The 25173-nt window shown below is 40.3% G+C and overlaps 2 protein-coding genes across 7 annotated transcripts; both read left to right on the forward strand.

Annotated features, from left to right (window-relative positions):
• The first annotated feature begins 4943 nt into the window (after positions 1 to 4943).
• scel (sciellin) lies at positions 4944 to 14501 on the forward strand. 3 transcript variants are annotated; one of them, XM_058083148.2, is made up of 23 exons: positions 4944 to 5077; positions 5831 to 5865; positions 6958 to 7063; positions 7182 to 7244; positions 8465 to 8527; positions 8621 to 8653; positions 8743 to 8772; positions 8867 to 8899; positions 8974 to 9039; positions 9441 to 9497; positions 10290 to 10361; positions 10431 to 10460; positions 10593 to 10655; positions 10752 to 10805; positions 11904 to 11972; positions 12051 to 12098; positions 12177 to 12227; positions 13127 to 13195; positions 13278 to 13379; positions 13457 to 13531; positions 13605 to 13713; positions 13940 to 14042; positions 14150 to 14501. In XM_058083148.2, the coding sequence occupies exons 2-23, from the start codon at positions 5850 to 5852 to the stop codon at positions 14164 to 14166; spliced, it is 1329 nt and encodes a 442-aa protein (XP_057939131.2). In that variant the 5' UTR covers positions 4944 to 5077; positions 5831 to 5849; the 3' UTR covers positions 14167 to 14501. The 3 variants fall into 3 exon arrangements, with proteins under 3 accessions (XP_057939131.2, XP_078651319.1, XP_057939136.2); XM_078795193.1 differs by having other exon boundaries at positions 13460 to 13531; XM_058083153.2 differs by lacking the exon at positions 8465 to 8527.
• Positions 14502 to 14885: 384 nt separating this feature from the next.
• slain1a (SLAIN motif family, member 1a) lies at positions 14886 to 24538 on the forward strand. Of its 4 annotated transcripts, none has more exons than XM_078795192.1 (10): positions 14886 to 15568; positions 15644 to 15885; positions 18595 to 18734; positions 19224 to 19340; positions 20655 to 20792; positions 20921 to 21070; positions 21149 to 21481; positions 22539 to 22724; positions 22806 to 23142; positions 23710 to 24530. In XM_078795192.1, the coding sequence occupies exons 1-10, from the start codon at positions 15416 to 15418 to the stop codon at positions 23783 to 23785; spliced, it is 1872 nt and encodes a 623-aa protein (XP_078651318.1). In that variant the 5' UTR covers positions 14886 to 15415; the 3' UTR covers positions 23786 to 24530. The 4 variants fall into 4 exon arrangements, with proteins under 4 accessions (XP_078651318.1, XP_057939127.2, XP_057939125.2 ...); XM_058083144.2 differs by having other exon boundaries at positions 15641 to 15885; positions 23710 to 24529; XM_058083142.2 differs by having other exon boundaries at positions 14886 to 15885; positions 23710 to 24534.
• The last annotated feature ends 635 nt before the right edge of the window (positions 24539 to 25173 follow it).

Below are 25173 nucleotides of genomic sequence, written 5' to 3' on the forward strand. Positions count from 1 at the left end.
TTATTAGCTTTTAGGCTTCGCCATGCCAGTAAAACCCCGTTATTAATTTAAATATGGCTACTTGGAGATGCATATAAATGTAATATTTGTATTGCAGCTGGGGCAGAGATACAGGGTGGCTGTGGCCACCCTTGGTCACTTGAACACACAACCTTCTGTGTGGAGGAGCTGTCAATGCACATCTTGCATTAACTGCAAGCTGTAAGTAAGTTTTCCATGATTATACTTTAGTCGGTTCTGGTCAGGTTTTGTCACTATTTTGACTTTGCCTTAAATTTTGAAGCATGATTAAGCACATAAATCTGTTCTCCAAAGGTTCTCCATAGCAGCATGAGTGGGCATGTAAAAAGCAAGGAATCGAGAGCGTTGAAACAGGAATGCTGATCGGCATCCCCTCCCGTATTACGCACTGTGTGGGTTTGGCCACCATGATGGGAAGCAGAATCCAGAAACTATGCATTGAAAACACATTATCGGCATAGTGCTCAGTTATTAATTGGTCTAATAGGTGGTCCAAAAGTAGTGGTGGAGCTACAGGATGGCCAGTGATCACTCTCCGGCCATCCTACCGGCCATCTTGACAATTCAGGTATCAACTTATTGCCATGTGAGTAATGGTCTCACTTTGGCCACCCCAATAAAAATTTCTTGCTCCGCCACTGTTTGCAGTAATGACTCAAGTGGATCATTTGCATTATGACTTTGTCTATATGCAATTTAATCTGAATTTTTTTTCTCAGGCTCAGGTGTAATCAATGTATCACGCGTGCACTTCGGATGACCTTCCAGTTAGCACAGTTCTCCCTTCCTGAAGAAAACTATCCTGTATATTCTGGTGTGTTTGGCAGAGATAGACACTGTCACAAAGGTATCCATTTAAAAGTTATTCATTATGGTTATCAAAGTCATGTTTATTATTGTGGCTGCACCAGTTGTTCATTCAATTCTGACGTTTTATATTTAAAATAAAAATAATAATAATATTTTATAACCAGTTTTCAGCATATTGTACAGCACTAACAACATCCACAAAAATAAACATGTCTAAAAACAGTAGTGTCAATCAACACTGAGCATATTATCTTTATAAAGGAAGATTTTTTACATTTTGGATCTTGTTAGATTTTCCAGGTGAGACAATAATGTGTTGTTGTGCTAGCATTGATCAGACAGTGCTAAAATGAAAAGTCATCAGATTTGAAATTTATTGCAAACAAGCATTAAAGTGAAATGGTCTGTTCATCAGCTGATTAAAAGTTTTAGAACTGTATTCACACTGTCATGATCTCTTGATGGCACTTGAACGTGGTCAGATTGTTAAGCTGCATAAGCAAGGCGTCACGCAGCAAGGACATCATTACTGTTGAGGTTGAGTCGTATGAAAGTTCTTCAAAGAGTGTTATGGAACAGAAAAGTCAAGTGGTAGACCCAAAAAAAATATAACAGGACCTGAGCTAGAGGATCCGATTGGCTGTCTATCAAAACACCTATCTTCAAGGGACTTGTCTCTTTCAATATTGCCCGTTTGGAATTTGCATGAGATCACCAAAAATGGGACATTGAAAGGTGGAAGAAATGGATGGCCTGATGGATTCCAAAGTTACTGGCATGACCTGAGATGTTTTCAGTACACAGTACAGGGGGCGCCATTAGTTTTTTCAGTTTTTGGCTTCAATGGAACAGTGGAGCTTCAGGTTGTGCAGGGGTGTCAAACGGCAGATGGCTATGTGAAGATATTTCCTCTTTTAATTGTGTTTTGTAGGCAAAAGGTGCTCAACTGCTTTTGTTGTGTCTTAAAATGCAACACTAGCACCTCCTAGTGTATTCCAGTATAATACAGTAATTGTAGGGTTAGCTGTAGAGGAGGAGGGACTGCTCTGTTCTGCTTTATAGTATTTGTAGTGCTTTTGAACTCAATGGTGTATTAAACACAAGTTTCTTTTATTAATTATTTTAAACTCTCATTTTGATGCCCCCGGCAGTCAAAAATGACTTCTTAAAGCCGATACAGTTATGTTGTATCTTCTTTCTATGTGTTTTAGCACAATGCAACAAAATCACAACACATTACCGGGTCGTCTACATTCCCGTCATCGCAAGAGGCAGGCATGCAGAGCAGCATCATGTTTGTCACACCCTGCCGTGCTATGAGCCTTTCATACTTTTAATATGTGACGTAAGTCAAATAATAGTGGCACTCCCATGGCAGTCAGGAAGCTCTTACTTCTACACTAACCTGTTCCCGTGGAATAAATTAATTCCGGCCTTTAGGGGGTGCAACAGTTTAATCTGATTGTTTTTATAGTTTATTTCAAAAGTTACTACAGTATTATGAATCAATTGGCTGTTCTGGTGACATGTGGTCATGTGATGCAACTGTGAATGACTGAGATGTTGTATTACTACTAAGGCATGATCATGTGTTCATTCATTTCTCCCATAGGCGATAATGGTTGGTCAAGATGTGGCCATTGCAAGACCTTTATCCCCGATAGAAGCAATGCTGGAAAACAACATTTTGACATTGTTAACTGTCATACAATTGTATGCATGGGAGCAATGCCTCAAATGGAATAAGTATTGCAAAAGAACACAAAATGCCAAAGAAAAAGAACTGAGGTCTTGTGCAGTTGGCTGACATTTTCCATGGCGGTGATCCAGTATTTGAAAAATTGTAGCAAAAAAAAAAAAGCCAATGAAAAAGCAAAACTTAATGCTTGAGTAATTCATTTAGTTATGATTTACTGGTGCTTCAAGTGTCCATTTATGAAGGTTCCATATAGATTAGCTGGCCCTGTTACTGCATGTGTAAATTACTGGTGGGCGATACTGCAAGTTTTTGTAACAACCCAATACCAAGTAAACGCAGCTTTTTACCGACAGCTTTTACTTCAAACTTTTCAAGATCATTGAATGAGTTTGTGCCTTTTATCTGTGAACCTAACAGTATCTAACTACAGCAATAAACAACTATATAGTGGAATCTTGCTTTGCATTCCAAAAGGTCTGACTCGACCCGAAACAGACGCTAACCAAATCAATATTTCCCTTTTAGAGATAATGTAAATCCATTCAATCCATTCTAGAAAGCCAAAGCATGTTTTTTCTAGTTTTACAATTATAGTTTGACGTGTAGAAAAACACTTCAAAATGCATATAAATACATAGGCTTATAAATGTTGAATGAAAGGGATAAATGAACATTTAAGGTTACTTTTGCCTACATTGAAGACGTGATGTGGCAGCAAGCTCAACTTCCTGTTTTGACATGACTTCTTTCTTGAATTCCATAGTGTTTCTCACCTCAATACTGGAACCCAAAATGGAGCCGAAGGAAGTTACATTTTCTTTTATTTAAAAAATTAAGAATACAGGTGGAGGGGCAGCACGGCGGTTGAGTGGTTAGCGCTCAGACCTCACAGCTAGGAGACCAGGATTCAGTTCCACCCTCGGCCATCTCTCCCACATTCCAAAAAACATGCTAGGTTATTTGGCGAGTCCAAATTGTCCATAGGCATGAATGTGAGTAATTGGTTGTCTATATGTGCCCTGTGATTGGATGGCGACCAGTCCAGGGTGTACCCCGCCTCTCGCCCGAAGACAGCTGGGATAGGCTCCAGCATACCCCTGTGACACTTGTGATAAGCTGTGATAAGCGACATAGAAAATGGATGGATGGAAAGAAAAAAAGACTGCATGTAACAAAATAAGCTTTTGTGTGTGTAATTCATGGGTGTGCAACCTGCGGCACATGGGCCATGTATGTCCCGCAAGAGAATCTGATGCGGGCCGCAATGCACATTTACAAAAAAAATAAAATTTTATAGGAATGCTTATAATAAGGAACGAGTGGTTACCACACAGGCCACACAGCTAGGAGACCCGAGTTCAATTCCACCTTTGGCCATTTCTGTGTGGAGTTTGCATGTTCTCCCCGTGCATGCGTGAGTTTTCTCCGGGTACTCCGGTTTCCTCCCACATTCCAAAAACATGCTAGGTTAATTGGTGACTCCAAATTGTCCATAGGTATGAATGTGAGTGTGAATGGTTGTTTGTCTATATGTGCCCTGTGATTGGCTGGCGACTAGTCCAGGGTGTACCCCGCCTCTTGCCCGAAGACAGCTGGGATAGGCTCCAGCACCTCCCATGACCCTTGTGAGGAAAAAGCGGTAGAAAATGAATGAATGAATACAGGTGGACTCAAACAGTTTATTAGTAACACAACAAAATGTGCGCCATATTGTATGCTAACCAGAGAATACATGCAAACTGAGGCAAAATTGTAGCATTTCGACATTAGCCACAGGAACGGGCTAATGACAAGGTCGCACTGTATTAACAAAAAATCAAAATGATTAATTACTTGCATGAGCAAAATAAAGTCAAAGTACAAAATGACTAATCAAAAACAAATATGATTGGCCCTCCTTTGGAAAAATCCTTTGGATTTTTGCCCCTAAAGTCTTCCTTTGTCCACAGACTTATTCGCTCATGTCACACTAGCTAAGACCCAATACTGATGCTACTCTTTCTACTCTCGCTATCGATACGTGGCTCAATTCGCCCACCCCGAGTGCAAAGTTCCCTTTCAGCTCTGTGATTTATTAAAGTGACACTGCATGGTAACGTTTAGAAGAAACAAGTTGCATTTAAAGACACAAGTCACGGCATATGGACTTTAACTACACACCCAACTGCATGGGAATTCTACTCCATTCTTAGTGACAAGCCACCCGCACCCACGTTCTCTGCAATGCTTCCTTTGACACCTCAAGTTGACGTGCAGGTCCGTCTGCTGCACTCCACCTTCATTCCACCCGTGTCTGTGCGGGCAAGGCTGTCGATAAACTGGCTTGCTTTGAGAAGAGTTAAAAAAAAAAAAAAAACAAGCAAGAGTTTTCTCCTGTGATTGTCTCCCCTGAGAAGGCCACGCCCACAGGTTGACCTTTTTGCAGGCCCCTCCCTTGTAAGTTAAAAGGCTCTGACAAGACTGTAATTGCACATTGCATGGTAATAAACAGGCAAGAGTTTACCCCTATTTTGGTTTGTCTGCCCTGCCTGGAGTTCTTCTGTGAAGGTATGTAGTTTTTTCCCCTGATGTTGTACTCGGTATACTACGATACACCTCCACTAATATGTTTGTATGTATAATGACCCTAACTTTCACACTGTAAAATTAAAGAAGTGGGCGGTGTCCACTTTGATGTTTTATAAATATATATTTTTACATTTTGTAAGAATGCTAAAAATGTTTATATTGCATATATATTTAAAGGCGCACGATTTGTAGAGATTTTGTTTGTTATAAATATGAAAAGTTTTGCTTTTTTTTTTTTTACCTTTTTTGGTTTAATTTTACTACACATGAAAGGCCTCTAAGACACAAAAATATGCAGAAAATATTGAGTATTATGAATGGAAATGAGTCCCAATTTAGTTGAATTGACAGATAGGGACAGTCACCCTCAACTTAATGATAACAGTAATGCAGTACATGCATGGCAGTGGCCATAAGTCGCTAATATGGCCTGTCACTCATATGTTCCGCCTATATTGCTGTCAGTGGTGTGTTTGGATAGGGTGTGTGGGGACTGGGGGATGGAACGTAGGTGTGTCTTCGTGCGGGCGTCCATCCAGATAAACCAGTTTAAAAAAAAAGGCAAGGTCAGGGGTGGTGGTGGGGGGTTGTTAAAAGAAACAGAATACCTCAGGTGTTGTATAGAAATAATACATACAGCCAGGCCACAGGGACACCTGGTGGTTTTGAAGGTGTAGTGCATGTTTCAAAGCGGTAACATTTCCTTGTTTTTTGCTTTCTTTGAACAAGCAGGAGGTGATAAAAAGGCGGCATGTCGTTTCAAATTTGTAAGTATTCATAACTGCACCGATTAATTTAAGGCTCAAAAGCTTGTCAAAATGTGTTTTTAAATGTTTTTTTATATGTATACAAAATACAGTACACTATTTTGCATATACAGTACTGTATATTGACTATTCATTGTTTAAGAGTAGGAAAGTAATTAACCGTTATGATAAAATATTTGTTCATTCATTTTCTACCGCTTTTCCTCACGAGGGTCGCGGGGGTGCTGGAGCCTATCCCAGCTGTCTTCAGGCGAGAGGCGGGGTACACTCTGGACTGGTCGCCAGCCAATCACAGGGCACATATAGACAAACAACCATTCACACTCTCCGGACAATCCGGAGTACCCGGAGAAAACACACGCATGCACAGGGAGAACATGCAAACTCCACACAGAGATGCCCGAGGGTGGAATTGAACCCTGGTCTCCTAGTTGTGAGGTCTGCGCTAGACCGCTGTGCCACCCTAAAATATTTGTTGATATTTATAACTTATACAATACTATAATATACAGTGGCTGCATGGCGGGCGAGTGGTTAGCATGCAGGCCTCACAGCTAAGAGACCCAAGTTCAATTCCACCCTCGGCCAACCCTGTGCGTGGGTTTGCTCCGGTTTCCTCCCACATTCCAAAAACATGCTAGGTTAATTGGTGACTCCAAATTGTCCATAGGTATGAATGTGAGTGTGAATGGTTGTTTGTCTATATGTGCCCTGTGATTGGCTGGCGACCAGTCCAGGGTGTACCCCACCTTTTGCCCGAAGACAGCTGGGATAGGCTCCAGCAACCCTGCGTAAAAATAAAAAAAATAATAAATTATGTATAATTGTATAATGCATCCAAATAATAATATATTGTAATCATTGTAACAATCTACAGTGATATAAAATATATTAATATGTATGGTTGCTCATTAGAACTAAATTGTGTTTAATTTTTTCGTTACTTATACATAGGTGATTTTTTTCAAAATCATATTAATTTTTATTTGTTTTAATATTGATACATATATAATAATATAATAAAATTCTATTATTATGGGAATAATTCTCTCTATAATTCTTATTCTTACATGCACATTCTTACATTTTTAGCCAAGAACTCCCGTACCACCACCACCAGCAGCAGCAGCCTGAAATCTCCTCGGATGAAAGATGACAGCTGGATCAGACCTGATGAGGATGAGTTCGAACCTGTCGAGTAAGCACAATTTATTCAATGAAAAATGGGATGCATCCAAAAGAAGTCCTCATGTTTTGGTGTGACTTCCATTATCTCGCTTTTTTGGTTCATCTGCTGTCTTTTCCTTTTTCTGAAGCCGTGACCCAAACTTTGGCAAATCTCTTCTTGGTCACTACAAATCCAGCGAAACTATAAGCAGGTAAACAAACAGCCAGTCATTCATTCTCTCCTTATCTAGATTGTATTAGGACTTTGTACAAAAATTGTGCTCAAATATAAAGTAGACAACATTTTGTTTGACTAAATCATCTCTACTTATAGCTAAGACGTTTGCATTTATAGCTCAAGTGTGTGCCATTGTCCCAATGTTGTTGCTTAGGCTGACAATCGTTGTACAGTTTCCTAATTAATTGCTTTGTATGAGATCAGGGTTTTCCAAACGTTTACAACTCAAGACCAAAATGAAAAAATACAAAGTATAAAAAAGACATAAAAAAGGCCCCATATTACTACATTGTCGGCTCGTCCAACTGCATACTAGCCCATGTTGACAAAACAGTCCAGCGTGAAATGCCTGAAAATGCATTTCTTTTGTTGGTAGGGAATCAGGAACTCCAACCACTTGTGCCTGATGTTTGCGTCTTTAGGAAGTGTAAACAAATGTGGCTTTCCCTTAAGAGCCATTGCTAGAAACATAAACAGAAGGAGAGCTTGCATGAGAGCAGCGACCTTATCTGGCTTACAGCCACACCCATATAAGGAAGTCTGCCCCTCTGTGACATCACAAAGGGGCAGTTTTACCACGCCTTCTGAAACCAAGCGTTTTGAGCCATACTAAATTTCTTTCCGGGCTCACTTCCAAATGCGCAAAACTCATTATCTGAAACTTTGGCATCGTTTAACATGACAATACAACATTCTAACTACATTTATTGGTCATAAAAGCAAAAAAAACATAATAGGTCCCCCTTTATGATGTGTAGCGAAACCTGTACTTTTTTGAAAATGATTTTTACAAACTTGTCTTCCATTACTGGTAGCTGTATAAACTGTATGAGCTCATATGATGTCATAAAAAGCATACAGTAACCTTTAAAAGTGGAGCAAACAAATCAGGTAATGAGAAATAGATTTTTCTTAAATGTGATAACAAGGCTATAGGGACACACATTACTGTATTTAAAATCACTTATCACATAATAAGGGACCTTCAAAATAAAAATTGGCAACCCAATTAAAAAAAAATTGACTCGCAACCCATTTTGGCTGCTGACAGTATAGTTTGGAAAACACTGATTTATTTTTATAGCCTTTTGTGTCTCTGAGGTCACTTTTTTTTCTCTGTTCTATAATTAATCTTACATACAATATTAACACTCAACATTAACACTCTTTACTCATTCTCTTAACACTTAATAGCGTGGGTGCAGAAACACAAATTACCAAAAGCAAGTCCACATCTGTGCAGGCTCTCACCAAGAGGTAAAAGTCTTTGTGGTGCCACAAGTTCTTAAGGGTTTTTTTTTCAGCTTCAGGTAAGAGAAGCACTAACGATTATCATTTCTTTCATGGCAGATTCAGTGGCAGTCAGGACGAGCTGACTAGCAGGTTAGTGTTCAATTTATGGCTCTGCAGATGCCTGTTAAGAATTAAGGATTGAATGCCTTGTAATTGATTCGCTGCCTTGTCACCCGCAGCACCTACAAGAGGGGCTCCTTCACTGCCAGGTAGATTTTCATAAAAAAAAACAAAACCACGGTGAGTAGCAGCCCGGTGTTGTCGGGCAAAAGTAGATAATACTTGTCATAATTTCTCTTTTAGCTCTCCCCCAGCATACACGGAACCAGCTACAAGGTACACAAACAGTTTTCATGCATCCACAACAATCTAAAAGTGCTTTTTTAAAATATGTTGCGTTTTATCTTCAGTACCACGACCACCACAGTCACCAAGGATGGGAACACAACTGAGACCACGGTCACCACGAGTCACCGGTACACAGCACATGAGCATTATTATTATTATTATTATATGCGGCTGCATGGCGGGTGAGTGGTTAGCAGGTCGGCCACACAACTAGGAGACCAAAAGACCATAGTACGATTCCACCCTCAGCCATCTCTGTGTAGAGTTTGCATGTTCTCCCCGTGCATGCGTAGGTTTTCTTGTCCATTGGTATGAATGTGAGTGTGAATGGTTGTTTGTCTATATGTGCCCTGTGATTGGCTGGCCACCAGTCCAGGGTGTACCCCGCCTCTCGCCCAAAGACAGCTGGGATAGGCTCCAGCACGCCCTGCAACCCTCGTGAGGATAAGCGGTAGAAAATGAATAAATGAGTCTAAAAAAAGTCTAACACAAAAGTTTTAAGTAATAATTAATAACGTTTTTTCCACAGAAAAACTCCCACCAAGACTGAGACCTTCACTGAGCGCGTCCAATCTTCCAGCAAGGGGTAAAACGATTAAGAAGCTCAAGATTAATTTGATTAAACACAGCCACAAGGGGGCGTATTTGCATTTTGCTATGGGGGATTGCCAAGACACACTGACGTGAGTCTTTTTCAGAGATGCTCTGAAACACCATTTCTTAGTGTTTTTTTTGGGGGGGGGGGATCTTAACACTGAAAATATATTTAAATACAAAGTGCATAAATTAAGAAAAGGATTAAACAAAAGGTTCTATAGGAAACAACTTGATAGTTAGAAGTATAAGCCCAAAAATTATTTTACATGAAGCATCTGGCATTTTTCATACATATTATAAAAATGTTTTCCGCTTCAAAGTAAAAACAAATTGCATTTCATTAGTTTGTATGGCAACACATTATTTTTTTTTAAATATACTAATACGCATATTATTGCTGAGTCTGAATAATAATGTAATATTTATAGGTGTTATTATTAGAATAAAAACTTGAATTTCATAATATATATATTTAAATACAATGTATACAAATAATAATGATGCTTAGTTTTTTTTATTATAACATTGCACAAACATTGCTTACATTAGAAAAAAGTAATATGTTTTCAAGATATGAATGAATCAATGAATAAGATATTTTTTATTTATTTATAAACACACACAATGTCGATTTTGATGCTAAGAACACCCAAGGGTGAACTATTCCAACGATTGCACTATGATATGTTTCATAATTAAGGCATTACCATTGGGAATCACATTACTATGTGATTTTAAATGCTGAAATCATGAGATTTAATTTTCTCATTGCCTCTCACAGGACACTCTACTCAAACTTTTCACCAAGCAGGACCACAAAAGTGACAGAGACCTATGTCAGCAGCCAAAAAGAGTAAGATTTTGTCTTCTCCTCAAACATCATCTGTGCGGCTGATACAATTAAACTTGTTTTTCTGTGCAGTGGGAGCGACCTCAGTTCCTCTTCAGTCAGGTATTTGACTTTTAATCTTTAGAAGTCATTAGAACTTCTCCACCTTTATCGGGACCCATAAGGCCCCTCAGTCATCCCTTACTTGTGCTTTATGTGTAGCAACTATTGACTGTTTTTTGTATATGACCACAGTGCTGAGGACAAGCTGTATAATACACTCCTCCCCAGCGCTATCAAGGATGACATTGGAGACAGGTGAGACCACTTATAAAGCTTAAGAATTGTCTTTTTTTAATGTTTTTAAATTGCATGAATGAACTCAAGTGAAAACATAATATTGTAATCCTACAGCAGAACAAGTCTGACCAGCACCGAGACTGTGACGGTGAAAAGAAGCATCAACGGGTGAGTCTCATGACTACCAACTCATTAAGTCCTGCTCCACCGTGTTATTAAAGTGATTAAAAATTTAAAATTTGAAAAAAACCCAAAAACAGGTCACTTTATGTTTACATGTGCTGTAGCATGTAGCATGTAACAGCGACATAATTACTGTCTAGTAACACAAGATGAAAACATGCACCCATTGTCTTGAAGTGATGTGGTCTGGAGTGGTGGCGGACATTTAGAAGCTCAGTATGTATGACAAGGCTATTGAACACAAACAAAACAGACTTTAAAACTGATTCTAAACCAGGGGTCTCAAACTCAATTTACCTGGAGGCCACTGGGGCTAGGGTCTGGGCAAGGCTGGGCCGCATCAGGTTTTCAAAAAAAAAAAAAACGCATTTATTAAAAACAGAAAAATATACAAACTTTTTCAGTGCTTTGGTTCCAATTTTCGACAATAAAAGCTCTGATAAAACATTCCACTGTTCTCAAATATTTTAATTTTTATTTTTCTGCACAAAATAAGATGAAAAATAAATAAACAAATCAAGAATAAAGAAAATCAATCAATCAGTAATAAATAAATATAATAATAATAATAATAAAATGGCAAATAATAAAAACGTAAGAAACCACATATAGTTGGTGGGTAGACAAATTATTTTTTTCAGATTAAAATGAACAAAGCATTATTAGAGCCCTGTAGACATGACAAAACACGACTATAGTCGCATTTATACTCTTTTTATTTACAACATATTGCGCAACTGCAGGGTCTTGAGACACATGCTAACTCGCAAACTGGAGAGCTAGCAACCTAAACGGTAGCCTTCAAGTTATTTCCTTTAAACTTAAATAGCCGAAAACTTACCACTTCCACATGGATAGGGAGGATAACTATTAACAGTTATTTAACCTTTAACATGAACATTAATCAAACGTAATAATTTTTTCTGGGTACATGATACCATACAACAAACAGCCATATGTTGAAAAATCCTTCATTATTACTCAATCACAACTATGCAAGCAATGGCTAGATTATGTTGACAACTGCTTATGTCAACATCAGTCTGCTAGTCGACATAAACAGCTTTTGCTCTGAAATTCCAGGGCTGAAGATGACCTGTACGACACCCTCCTGCCAAAGAGCATCACTTCCGCTCAGTCTTCAGGTTACAGGTGAGCTGAGCCCTGCGGCAAACATCCCATAATAGTCTTATGGGATGCGGAAATCTCATGTTGTCTTGGTCTCCCCAGCTCCAGCGTTACAAAAAGAGAGACTGTGACATTGGAGAGCAACAGAGGGTGAGTCCTCGTGAAAAAGGACATATTTTTCTTTTTTTTTTTTTGATCGATCCTGACTGTGTTTGTGGTCCATGCTAGAGGAGACAGCCCCACTCCACTTTCCTCATCATCCTCCCTCCGTTCCACCAGGTAAACGTGCGGCACTTGAATTGGCAATAACGTACATTTTATGTATATATATATTTTTTGTTGTTGTTGTTATTTTTATGGGCGGCACGGCGGTCGAGTGGTTAGCGCACAGATCTCACAGCTAGGAGACTAGGGTTCAATTCCATCCTCGGCCATCTCTGTGTGGAGTTTGCATGTTCTCCCCGTGCATGCGTGGGTTTTCTCCGGGTACTCCGGTTTCCTCCCACATTCCAAAAACATGCTAGGTTAATTGGCCACTCCAAATTGTCCATAGGTATGAATGTGAGTGTGAATGGTTGTTTGTCTATATGTGCCCTGTGATTGGCTGGCGACCAGTCCAGGATGTACCCCGCCTCCCGCCCGAAGACAGCTGGGATAGGCTCTAGCACCCCCGCAACCCTTGTGAGGAAAAAGCGGTAGAAAATGAATGAATGAATGTTGTTATTTTTATAGGCGGCACGGCGGTCTAGTGGTTAGCGCACAGACCTCACAGCTAGGAGACCAGGGTTCAATTCCATCCTCTGTGTGGAGTTATGTTCTCCCCGTGCATGTGTGGGTTTTCTCCGGGTACTCCGGTTTCCTCCCACATTCCAAAAACATGCTAGGTTAATTGGCGACTCCATGGGTGTGAGTGTGAATGGTTGTTTGTCTATATGTGCCATGTGGTTGGCTGGCGACCGGTCCGGGGTGTACCCCGCCTCTCGCCCAAGGACAGCTGGGATGGGCTCCAGCACCCCTCGCGACCCTCGTGAGGAAAAGCGGGAGAAAATGAAATGAAATGAAATGAAATGTTATTTTTATGTAATAACAGTCAGGACAGTGTAATATATATATAATACATTCTAGCATGTTTTTGTTAAATTTAAAATGTGTCCTTTTGATTATTAACATCACTGTAGCCGCACCTACACTGAGGATAGCCCCACCACCCGCATCACCTCCTACACTGTCAGCAGCAGCCTGCCCAGGTACACACACACACACACACACACACACACACACACAAATACACAAATAATATGTTACGTTAATGTGTTTCCATGCACACAGTGACGACTACAGCAAAAGCTACTACTACTCCTCATCCAAACCCAGTTATGAGTACAGCAGCATCAGCAACCCCTCTGAGTACAGCTCCACCATCTACAGGAGGTACCGCACAATGCCACGCTCGTGACAAACACACCTGAATATCCACTCAACTAATATTGTACGTCTAACTGTCACAGCAGCAGCAGCGAAATCCTGTCAACGCCCATCTCCTCCAAGTCTTCCATTAAGACTGTGTATACGTCTCCTGAGAGGTATAGAATGCAAAACATGTGAATTAAAAACAAAAAAAGTGTATACGTAACAATGATGTCTTCCCAAACACAGGACTGTGCTTGATAGGGAGCTGTGCACCTCCTGCCATAAGCCCTTCAATGGCGATGCCAAGATGGTCCTGGATGACATGAAAATCAACTGCCATGCATTCTGCTTTAAGGTAGCTCTCCTTTCACACAAATCTTTAGGTGAATTTATTTTCTGCAGTGATTCGACTAAACACCCAAAAGTTATAAGAGCAATAAGTGAGCAATTACACACCGTTTTGCTGAAGTCAGGTTTGTTTTTTTTGTACATCACACTTGTAATGCACATTCAGATATTTCTTACATGCTCAAGGCTTCGGTTGATAGATGATTGATTTGTTTTGTCGTTGTTTTTTGCAGTGCGAGGTGTGTAACGGCACGCTTGGCCACCTGAAAGCAGGCGACTGCATGTGGGTGTACAACCGCTTGGTACACTGCGAGACCTGCTTTGACAAAACAAGAGGTAAAACATGTTTTAAATTGTTTCATTCAGATGAATAGAATATTGTGCAAAGGAGGCTTGGTTGATTTTAATTCAAAATATAAATGATTACAATTTTTGTCCTGCAGAGAAATGGCGACACTGAGTTACCCCTTCGTGACTTCGATGGAGAAAAGCAAGTGATTGAGTGAAAATCGTACATAAAAATATAAATGCGGTTGATCAATTTGTAAGGGGGTCATATACAATATGGGTAATGTTGTATTTAGATTTTTTTAATTCAGGTGTTTTTCGACAAAGAATAGACGGACGATAGTTGGTATAGTGTCACATGGAATATGTTATTATTTTTAGCTCTGTTATTCTCTGATGGCTTTAAAGGGACTCTTCTTAGTAATATGATAACAATACTGTGACGTGGATGGCCGGGTGTTTTGTCCTGTGTGCAATAAAAACAATCACTGTGTTGATATCAGCGTATTGGCTTTAAACGTTGGTCTTTTGTTGGTTATTATAATACATTAACATAAACCACAACACTAATACAAATGTTAAACACAAACATTAACAATTCACCGTAAAAAAAAATGTGTAGCTTTAAAATTATTGTTTGTCTTACACAGTTGTTTTAATCCATAGGTATGAATGTGAGTGTGAATGGTTGTTTGTCTATATGTGCCCTGTGATTGGCTGGCGACCAGTCCAGGGTGTACCCCGCCTCTCGCCTGAAGACAGCTGGGATAGGTTCCAGCATACCTGTGACCCTCGAGAGGATAAGCGGCATACATAGAAAATGGATGGATGGGTGTTTAGTTACTCAACTACAGAGAGTACTGGGTGTCTACTAGGGGTAGTCAGTATACCCTGGTTACACCCTGGACTGGTCACGTGACTCAACACATTATGAGGAAATATGAGGAAATAAAATGCATTGTGCAAAAAAAGACCTTACCCCAAATAGACACCTAGTACACTCTGGAGATGAGTAAACATCTTTGCCTACTATACTATGAAGTGTTATTATAAAAAAAAATGCATTTGTGTAAATAAAGACCTGCCCTCTAATAAACACCATATCCCTTACACACAGGAACTGTAGAATCATATAATGTCTCAGATCATATGAGTGTGTGACTCCCCTTGAAAATGCCCACACAGTGTACTAAAAACAACTTCCTGGACATGTGGAAGCTGTTGACCAATCAGAAGGCAGCGTGGAAATCATGCCAGCATCAGCATCAGCAGAGTGTGTGCGTGAGCGTGCATGCGTGTCTTGCATGTCGTTGCAGCCTCCTCGGAATTAAAACAGAATCCAGTCCGTGCAAGAAGGAGCATCCAGGCCGAGCCTCTTTCTCCCCCAACACCGCCTTGCTCCATGTGCTTGGCGGCTGCAAATGGAAGCCGAGGTGCTGCTGTCCCCCCCCGTGATGGCGGACGTCAACGGCAACAATAAGCTGGCCAGCGCCGAGTTGGAGGTGCTGAAGCTCCAAGAGCTGGTCCGCAAGCTGGAGAAGCAGAACGAGCAGCTGAGGACGAGGGCCAACGCGGTAAACAATTGTCCCATCGCCTCCCATCATCACCACCATACTCCTCTTACTCCTCCTCCTCCTCCTCCGCAGCAGCAGCAACCAGCAGGCTCGCTGGTTGCTTATCTACCCGCAGCTAGGGACCATTTCTCGGTCAAGTGTGAGCCGTGCGCCCGGGAGCCTTTCGCTTATTTTCAGCCGAGCTCGTCGTCGTCGTCTCCTGATGCAGCCGAGGAGGAAGTGGAAGATGAGCAGAAGGATGGAAACACGACGGTTCTGGATGAGGTTGACATACTGGATCTTAGCACCGTGCTCCCTGCAACACAGCCCGATAGCTGGTAATATTAACTTTATCTTCTAACCATATCTACTCTACTTTGCATGCATGCGTTTAAACCCGAAGCAATGCTTTGTAGGCCAGATGCAACAATTTAGCATCAGAGTGCAACAAAAGGATTCCATCGATCAAATTAGGCCCACAAATGGTGTTAAACTCTGCATGAGTAAGCACTAAATGATTAAAAATGTCCTGTGTAAAGCTTTAATTTAGTGCTTGGTGACTTTTTTTTTTTAGCCTTTTGTAGTGCAAGGAATCATATTTGGTACTACTCTGATTACAGTAGGTGCTAATGCTAATAGTGAAAAACTTGTAAAAATGTAATTAAAATACACACAAGCATGGTTATTAAAACTATATGGATGCTCTAATTGATTGGCACCGATCAATTTCTGTAAAAAAAAAAAAAAAACACATGATCAGTTTATGTAGTGGTTAGCATGTTGGCCACACAGTCAAGAGATGTGGAAGATCTGGGTTTGAATCTCTGTCGTGTATCTCTGTGTGGAGTTTGCATGTTCTCCCCCTGCATGTGTGGGTTTTTTTCCGGGTACTCCGGTTTCCTCCCACATTCCAAAAACATGCTAGGTTAATTGGCAACTCCAAATTGTCCATAGGTATGAATGTGAGTGTGAATGGTTGTTTGTCTATATGTGCCCTGTGATTGGCTGGTGACCAGTCCAGGGTGTACCCCGCCTCTCGCCCCAAGACAGTTGGGATAGGCTCCAGCATACCCCTGTGACCCTTGTGATAAGCGGCATAGAAAATGGATGGATGGAAAGAAGGAAAAAAAAGACTGCATGTAACAAAATAAGCTTTTGTGTGTGTAATTCATGGGTGGGCAACCTGCGGCACATGGGCCATGTATGTCCCGCAAGAGAATCTGATGCGGGCCGCAATGCACATTTACAAAAAAATTCTAATTTTATAAGAATGCTTATAATAAGGAACGAGTGGTTACCACACAGGCGACCCGAGTTCAATTCCACCCTCGGCCATCTCTGTGTGGAGTTTGCATGTTCTCCCCCTGCATGCGTGGGTTTTCTCCGGGTACTCCGGTTTCCTCCCACATTCCAAAAACATGCTAGGTTAATTGGCGACTCCAAATTGTCCATAGGTATGAATGTGAGTGTGAATGGTTGTTTGTCTATATGTGCCCTGTGAATGGCTGGAGACCAGTCCAGGTTGTACCCCACCTCTCACTCGAAGACAGCTGGTATAGGCTCCAGCATACCCGCGACCCTTGTGAGGATAAGCGGTACAAAATGAATGAATGAATGCTTATAATAAGGCAAAATAAACTCCCAAATGCCTCTAAAATAGAATAATAAAGAACCAATACAGAGTAGGCTGTGCATGGTGACATCATGGAGAGGAAATGTACTGTATTCCCAAGCAGGTCAGTGTTCACCGCTTCATATCTGGGATGACTGCTGCTTGTGTGATGATGTGATGATGTGGAAAGTGGAGCACACGGATGAATGCAGCCATGATCGGATACAACATTGAGATGTTTTTTTTTTTTTATGTCATCGCCATTCTCCCATTGAGTCGAGACAAGCCATCGACCCAGAGTAGACATCTAACTGTGACCTAGTTGCTAAATAAGGGGTCAGACTCCAGTTGAGATGTCTCATGTGGTGCTAAGCATATTTGTAGTGTTGCCATAGTTTCCACTGAGCTTCCTTATTTCCTCAAATCGCCACCTCCAGTCTAATAGATGCCAGGTATGTAGTTTTACTACAGAACTACTTAATACCTCAAAATCCTCCTTATTTTTCCTTTAGGAAAAATAACATCTTTACCATAATGTATTTATTACAGTACACTGCAGATATGACATCTGTAAGGCTGCACGTGTAATAAACACCTTTCCCCTAATATAGTACTAATACAGTACTCTCTGCAGTTAACTAAGGAAAAAGACGAAAGGAAAGGAAGAGGTAATATAATGGCTGTATTATTGTGAAAACTCATACAAATGAACACCTTACCCCAATAGATGCCTGGTCGTCTCTGCAGTTAAGTAAATAAATGCCACCCTCTCACTATGAGAAAATGCAATATTATTAAAAACATGTTTATACAAATGCAATGCTTTACCGCTAACAGAAATACCTCAAAATCCTCCTTATTTTTCCCTTAGGAAAAATAACATCTTTACCGTAATGTATTTATTACAGTACACTGTAATGGCATCTGTAAGGCTGCACGTGTGATAAACACCTTTCCTCTAATATATGCCCAGTACTCTCTGCAGTTGACTAAGGAAAAAGACTAAAGGAAAGGAAGAGGAAATATAATGGCTGTGTTATTATGAAAATCCATACAAATGAACACCTTACCCCAGTAGACGCCTGGTAGTCTCTGCAGTTAAGTAAATAAATGCCAGCCTCTCACTATAAGAAAATGCGATATTATTAAAAACATGTTTATACAAATGCAATGCTTTACCGCTAACAGAAATAAACACTCGATGGCCTCCTCTTGAGTAAATGCCTGACTGAAATTGAGTAGAAAAACTCCTTTGTCTTCTACATTAATCTGCTCTACCTTACCCCAAATAAGCATACCAAGGTTTTATATGTCTTAGCTGTATGCGTGGGTATGAAGGTGTTGCTAGAAAATGTTTTCAGGCAATGGTTGCTATGGCAATAAAAACAGCAGTGTTAACGCGTCCCTTATAAACGTGTCCCGGTGTGTGTCTCAGGCTCTACGTAAGTCCCAGAGCCAAGCTGCAGGGCAGCGACAGCGGCCTCAGCCCTCTACAGTGGTGCAGGCAGGTCCTGGACCACCCGGGACCAGAAGTGGAGCTGGCCAGGATGACGCTGTGCCACAGATTGGACCAAGGTAAACTGCAACAAGGATTAACATCCTACAACATGTGGACATCTGTCCTTCTCTGGCTGTGGACATGTGACGCTAAGCTGGGACACATGTTGCTCTACATGTCTCCACGTGCTACAAAAAATATATAGAACATAATGTATCGTAAAAATGCATATCAATTATGGAGTTCATGTCTAGAATAAAAACAAATATGAGCTTGTAGCCTTTGATGGGGGTAATAAAATGTCTGCATTATATAAAAGATAAAACAGCCTAAATGTAAAGTTGGGTCTGTTTACTTCTGATTTGGAGAGCGGGACGTAACCTACATGTGCAATCCCTGCTTATCCCAAAAAAATCTGTAGTTTAGTCCAATAATCTGTTGTCGTTAATCTAACTCATGTGGACATGTACAACATCAATAGTGCAATGTCGGCGGCAGATTAATACTTGACCGGCTTACAATATAATCAATTTGCCAACCCGACGCTATTTTTCTGTGTGTTTTAGCCAAGCGGTGGCGAGGAACGTCTTCCGTCCGTCCTTACAGCTGTATAGACGGGCTGTCCACCCTCAGCTGCCCGGTCCAGCCTTACACTAAACCTGCTGTGCTAACCGAGTCCACAGGTAACGTAATGGCGACACATAAATAATATACTTTGGTTTTAAAAACCTGCTTAGCTAACGTCAGATATGTTGCAGACAAAATGAATAGGATAGTATAATAGTAGTGTAGTTTAGTATTAGTTACTACGAGATGCCCAGTGTTCATAAGGGAAGGTGCAGCAGCTTGAAAAAAACAAAGAATAATTATTTTTAAACCTGCTCTGCTAAGCTAATTTGAGCTACATTTCAGGCAAAATGGATAGGTTTTTAGCCATTTAGATTTGTTTTTCTTAGCAGTTAAGTATCAGTTTCTGAATTCCCATGGGACATAAGGAAGGTGCAGCAGCTTGAGAAAATGAAGAAAATGTTTTTTAAAACTTACTAAGCTAACTTTAGCTGTGGTAAAGGCAAAATGGATGTGATGTTAGTAGGTTAGCTTAGCGTTGCGTTGCGTTGCGTTGCTTTACTTTACTTTACTTTACTTTACTTTACTTTACTTTACTTTACTTTACTTTACTTTACTTTACTTTACTTTACTTTACTTTACTTTACTTTACTTTACTTTACTTTACTTTACTTTACTTTACTTTACTTTACTTTACTTTACTTTACTTTACTTTACTTTACTTTACTTTACTTTACTTTACTTTACTTTACTTTACTTTACTTTACTTTACTTTACTTTACTTTACTTTACTTTATGCTTTGCTTTGCTTTGCTTTGCTTTGCTTTGCTTTGCTTTGCTTTAGCTTTAGCTTTAGTTTAGTTTAGTTTAGTTTAGTTTAGTTTAGTTTAGTTTAGTTTAGTTTAGTTTAGTTTAGTTTAGTTTAGTTTAGTTTAGTTTAGTTTAGTTTAGTTTAGTTTAGTTTAGTTTAGTTTAGTTTAGTTTAGTTTAGTTTAGTTTAGTTTAGTTTAGTGAAACAAGCCAAGGCAGAAGGCACAGCAGCTTTGGAAAAATGAAGAAAATGTGGTTTTTTTTTAACTTGTTAAGCTAACCTTAATTATGTTAAAAATAGATTTTAGCATCAAACATTGGACATACAATGACTCCAAGATAGGTACAGCAGCTTGAGAAAAACAAAAAAAAAACTTTTAAAATCTGCTAAGCTAATTTATGCTACGCTAAAGGAAGCCTGGATATGTTTTTTATGGGCATTTGACAACTTTTTTTGATTGACAGAAGGAAAAGGTAATTACCAATGAATCAATGAGTTATTTCCAGGTATCTATCTCTGAATGTTGTGAACTCCTGGTTCCATGCCAGTAATGGATTTGCATGTTATTCCACCGGGATTAAAGCCTGCTTTTTTTTTCCATCCTCTCCCTACATCCAAGCTCTGTCATCAGCGCCGATAGCAGCATCTCCATCCTCATCACCCGGGCCTCCTTTCGTCCAGTCCACCCTCCCTCTCAGGACCAGCTGCAGCCTCAGTGACAGAGCCCCCACCTTCCTGTCAAACTCTGCCCTGCACAGTAAGGCATTCTTATTACATAGAGTATTGATTTTTAAGAGTAATAATTTCTTATGAACTATTAAAATCATGATTAGTTTTTGCATACCCACATGAATCATATACTCACCTTGTATGTTTGTGTTTTAGATGTGAGTCGGCAACGTGCGGCCATCAGCCCCCAGTCTTCCGTAGACAGCGAGGCGGGCATCTCCGAGCTGGAGGACGACTCCATTTCCATGGGCTACAAACTGCAGGATATGACAGACGTGGAGGTCATGGCTCGACTTCAGGAGGAGAGTGAGTTGCCTGGTCCAGATCTTCTACTTCATCTCCATAAACGTCTTAAGAACCTCTATCCACCTGCTACATATGTAGGTCTGCGTCAGGACTACGCGTCCACCTCGGCCACGGCCAGTCGTCGCTGCTCCAGCTTCTCCTTGAACTCTCTGAGACGCAGCGAGGTGGACTTGGAGGAGGATGATGAGGAAGACGAGGGCTACGACCAGCTGCCTCCACCGCAGCCTCGACTGTTCCGTACGGGATCCATGCAGCGCAGTGGAGGGGGTCTACCTCACTCACACACCTTCTCCAGCTTCAGAGACTGCAGACGAAGCTCCAACGCCTCAACCTTCTCACTGGCTGCACTCGTTCCCTACAATGCAGGGACCTCGGGTCTGGGCACAGACACTCACTACAGAAATAGCACAGGTACAACTATATATATACTATTAATTAAGGTAATACTTACCAAGACCAGTCAGGGGGTTATATATGCAGTATATGTCTCAAAGTCGCAATAAATAACAATAAGATGGCTGCCTAGCTTAGCTTTTCATAGCATAGTCTACATTAGCTTAGTTTAGCCCAGCGCTGTGTTGTTTTAGCTTATCATATATAGATTTCTTAGATTCTTATTTTGTCTTATTTTTATCCTTTCTTAGCTTTGTTTCTATATCTCAGCATAATTTATTTCAGCCTGGCTGTGTTATGGTGTCTTAGTTAATTGTTGCTTAGCTTAGCTTATTTGCATCTAGGTCTATCTTATCTTAGCGTATTTTATGTTTAATTGAGCTTTCTATTGTGTATTTTAGCATCTTTAGCTTGAATGTTATTTTACCACATGCAAATTATTAGCTTAGCTCATTTAAGTTAGTTAAATGTATCGTATTTTAACATGTCTTATTTCAGCATAGCTAATATTAGCTTAGCTTAGCTCGACTTTTCCAGTATCCTAGCATGTCTTTTTTTAATGTAGCTCATTTTCACTTAGCTTAGCTTAGCTCAACTTTGTTTTGAGTATCCGAGCATAACTTGTTTATATTATTCATTCATTTTCTATGCCACTTGTCCTAACTGGGACTTTATTACCTTACTAATTTGAGCTTTAGCTTAGCTTAACTTAGCTTAACTTAGCTTAACGTTATATTTTATATCCTATCATATCTTACTTTAGCTTAATTTAGCTGAACTTTGTTTACAATTACCTAGCACGGCTTATTTTATTTTAGCATATTTTTATATTGTTTTGAGTGTCCTAACATATTTTATCTTACTTTAGCAGAACTTGCTGTAGCTTAGCTAATTATAGTGGAGTTGAGATCCTAATATTTTTAATTTATCCTTACCAATCCTACTTTTACTTAATAATTGCTGAGTTAATCCGATCAATTATCTTCGCTTATATTATTCAGTGGAGTTAAGATTTTTTTGTCTTATCAAATACTCTAATTTCAGACTACTAGGGTTTGATATTTTTGTTGGATAGATATGAAACTCCGGAGAAGCATGCCCAACCTGATCCGAGCTCCAAGCATGCCCAGTGTTCCCTGCTTGGCCCCCTCTTCCATGGTCCCACCCTCCCACGGCCCCTCCTCTCTCCCAACGATGTCGTCCCTCCGAAGCAGCCAGAGCTTTGACTCGTCCAGCGGCCTTGCACGTCTCCAGTCGTCCAGTAAGAAGATGTTCTTGTTTTTGCGTTTTGGAGTTCTGCAAGATGTCCGTGTAAATGTGTCGTCCTCTCTATGTGCTCCAGTTCCGCCTCCAGGCCAGCTGAGTCAACGCGTCCAGAGTGTGGGCAACTTCCCCGCCGCCCCTCGCCAACTCTTTAAAGCCACGGCCTACGTGAGCCCCACCGTCCTGCAGGGGCCCGCCTCCTTGTCCACCTCTACCAGCCTGCACTCCATCCCCAGCAGCACTGCCCTGCCTCAGACCCTCAAGCCCGCCGGAAGTTCAGTACCGCTGCCTGTAAAGACCGCCACCACCACACCCGGCCAGTCTGCTTTTCCCCGCAGCTCGCTGCCCCGTCCAGCCTCTTTTGTGGGCATCAGCGGAGTTACACGCTCGAGCAAGATCTCCCAACCAACACGCAGGTAAGAACAAATACAGTATATATCCACTAGTTAGTCACTTTAACATGTCAAACCAAGGTCATTAAAAACTACTAATAAGTGATGCGACCAGTAAAGACTTGCAGTACCTTGTGATTTATATTTGTACAACCGTTTTCCATTACAATGGAATATTTTATTTATATTATTTATTATGAATTCAGTTTATTTTAGTGCCTTGACAATGAAATGTATATAACATGTTATGTTATGTGTTGTTATTCATTGTAACAGAATTTCAAATATAGAATAATGTCATTGTATGGTCATATCACCTCGTACTTCGGTACGGGACAAAAAATTTAAAAATGAAAAAAAAAACCCAAAAAAACTTAAACTGTATTATGGAAAGCAGGAAGTGAACAAATGTAACAGTTACTGATTGTAAAAGTACCAGATGGAGGGGTAGGATTTAATAAGCTTTGCTTCTTCCTACTCCTTTTGGACATGTGGAACTGTGAACTGATTATGTGATGCATTCAATTGTAATCTGATGCATGTTCAAATGAAATAAAACCATTACCATTATTCTCCTTACTTGCCTCGCAGTATGCTGACTCCGCCAAAGAGCCTGGCTTCCCTGACCACCCTGAGGGATGCCAGCTGGAAAGACGGCTGCTATTAACTCCCAATAATTCCAGATGTATGGTAATAATACGATTATTAATAATGATTATTATGACAAACAGGGTCATGCTGCATCACTGCAGTAACAGCATCTGTCCAGAGGAGGCAGTCATGAGCTGCTACCCAAGAGAGACTGTTAAGTGTTTTGTTTTTTGTTTTTTTTAACTCTTCTTCTGAATGAAGTAAAGAGCTGTATGAGGCTGGCTCTCATACGTTACTTGCAATATTCAGCTAATTACTTACTTAAATGTCAACTCTTTTCTTGTCGTGGTTTCTCTGCAAACTGAAAACATCACGCTTTTTCTATAATATGCTTTTTTTATATATATCTCACATGGCTCACTTTGCAAACTTTTCTCACTGTGGTGTAAAATATGATGATGAAAAATCAGTTTTTGTTCCATCGTGTGCCTGTTTGGAAGTACTGTGTCATATTTCATATCCGCTTCTATGTACTGGCCGCACCTGCAGCACTTTTATCGCAATTATGAGAAATCTTTTTTTGGAGGGTTGCTTAAATTATCGCAATTCTTTAACGTGTGATGTTAGTTTTTTTTGGTGTGTGTTTTTATTAAGTTTTGTTTTTGAGTGCTTTTTAGTAAAGTAATACTTTGATTAATGTGACTGCTGCAATGATATTGCACATCAACTCTGCCGAGTTTTATGTACCATAGGAATTTTTAAAGTCAAATTAAAAAAGTTTTGAAAATATAATATTCTACACCTCCTACCTGGCAGTTCTAAACGCAGCCTCGTTCTACCAATATATTCACTATCTCTCCTCTGGACATGACAGAACCATCTCAGCCTGGCCTCTTTGACTTTATCTCCAAGGTCTCTAACATGTAATGTCCCTCTGATGTACTCCTTCCTGATCCTATCCATCCTGGTCACTCCCAATGTGAACCTCAACATCCTCATTTCTGCTACCTCCAATTCTGTGTCCTGTCTTTTCCTCAGTGGCACTGTCTCTAGACCAAACAACATGGCTGGTCTCACCACAGATTTGTATACATTTCCTTTCATTTTAGTTGAAACTCTTCTATCACACATCAAGCCTGACACTTTTCTCCACCCGTTCCATCCTGCCTGCACACGCTTCTTCACCTCCTTTTCACAATATCACAATATATGGCAACACTTGCCGAAAAATGTATGAAATGTCATGGGCAGACGGGACCTGTCTGAGAGGCTGCGTTGTCTCCACTCGCCAGAAGTTGAGCCACAGAGTGGAACTGCCCTCTGCCTTCTTCTTCCTTATCCCCGTCCACAAGACCATCCAGCAACAGGATTGCCTTACTGCAAAATAACAAAAAATATGGCATGTGGTGCACTAAATAAATTCACTTTTTTTTTTACAGTGGAACAAATGGACATTTTAAGACG

This window comes from Doryrhamphus excisus, linkage group LG12 (genome assembly GCF_037039965.1).
Source record: "Doryrhamphus excisus strain RoL-2023G ecotype Guam linkage group LG12, RoL_Dexc_Guam_v1.1, whole genome shotgun sequence".
NCBI classification, from domain to species: domain Eukaryota; kingdom Metazoa; phylum Chordata; class Actinopteri; order Syngnathiformes; family Syngnathidae; genus Doryrhamphus; species Doryrhamphus excisus.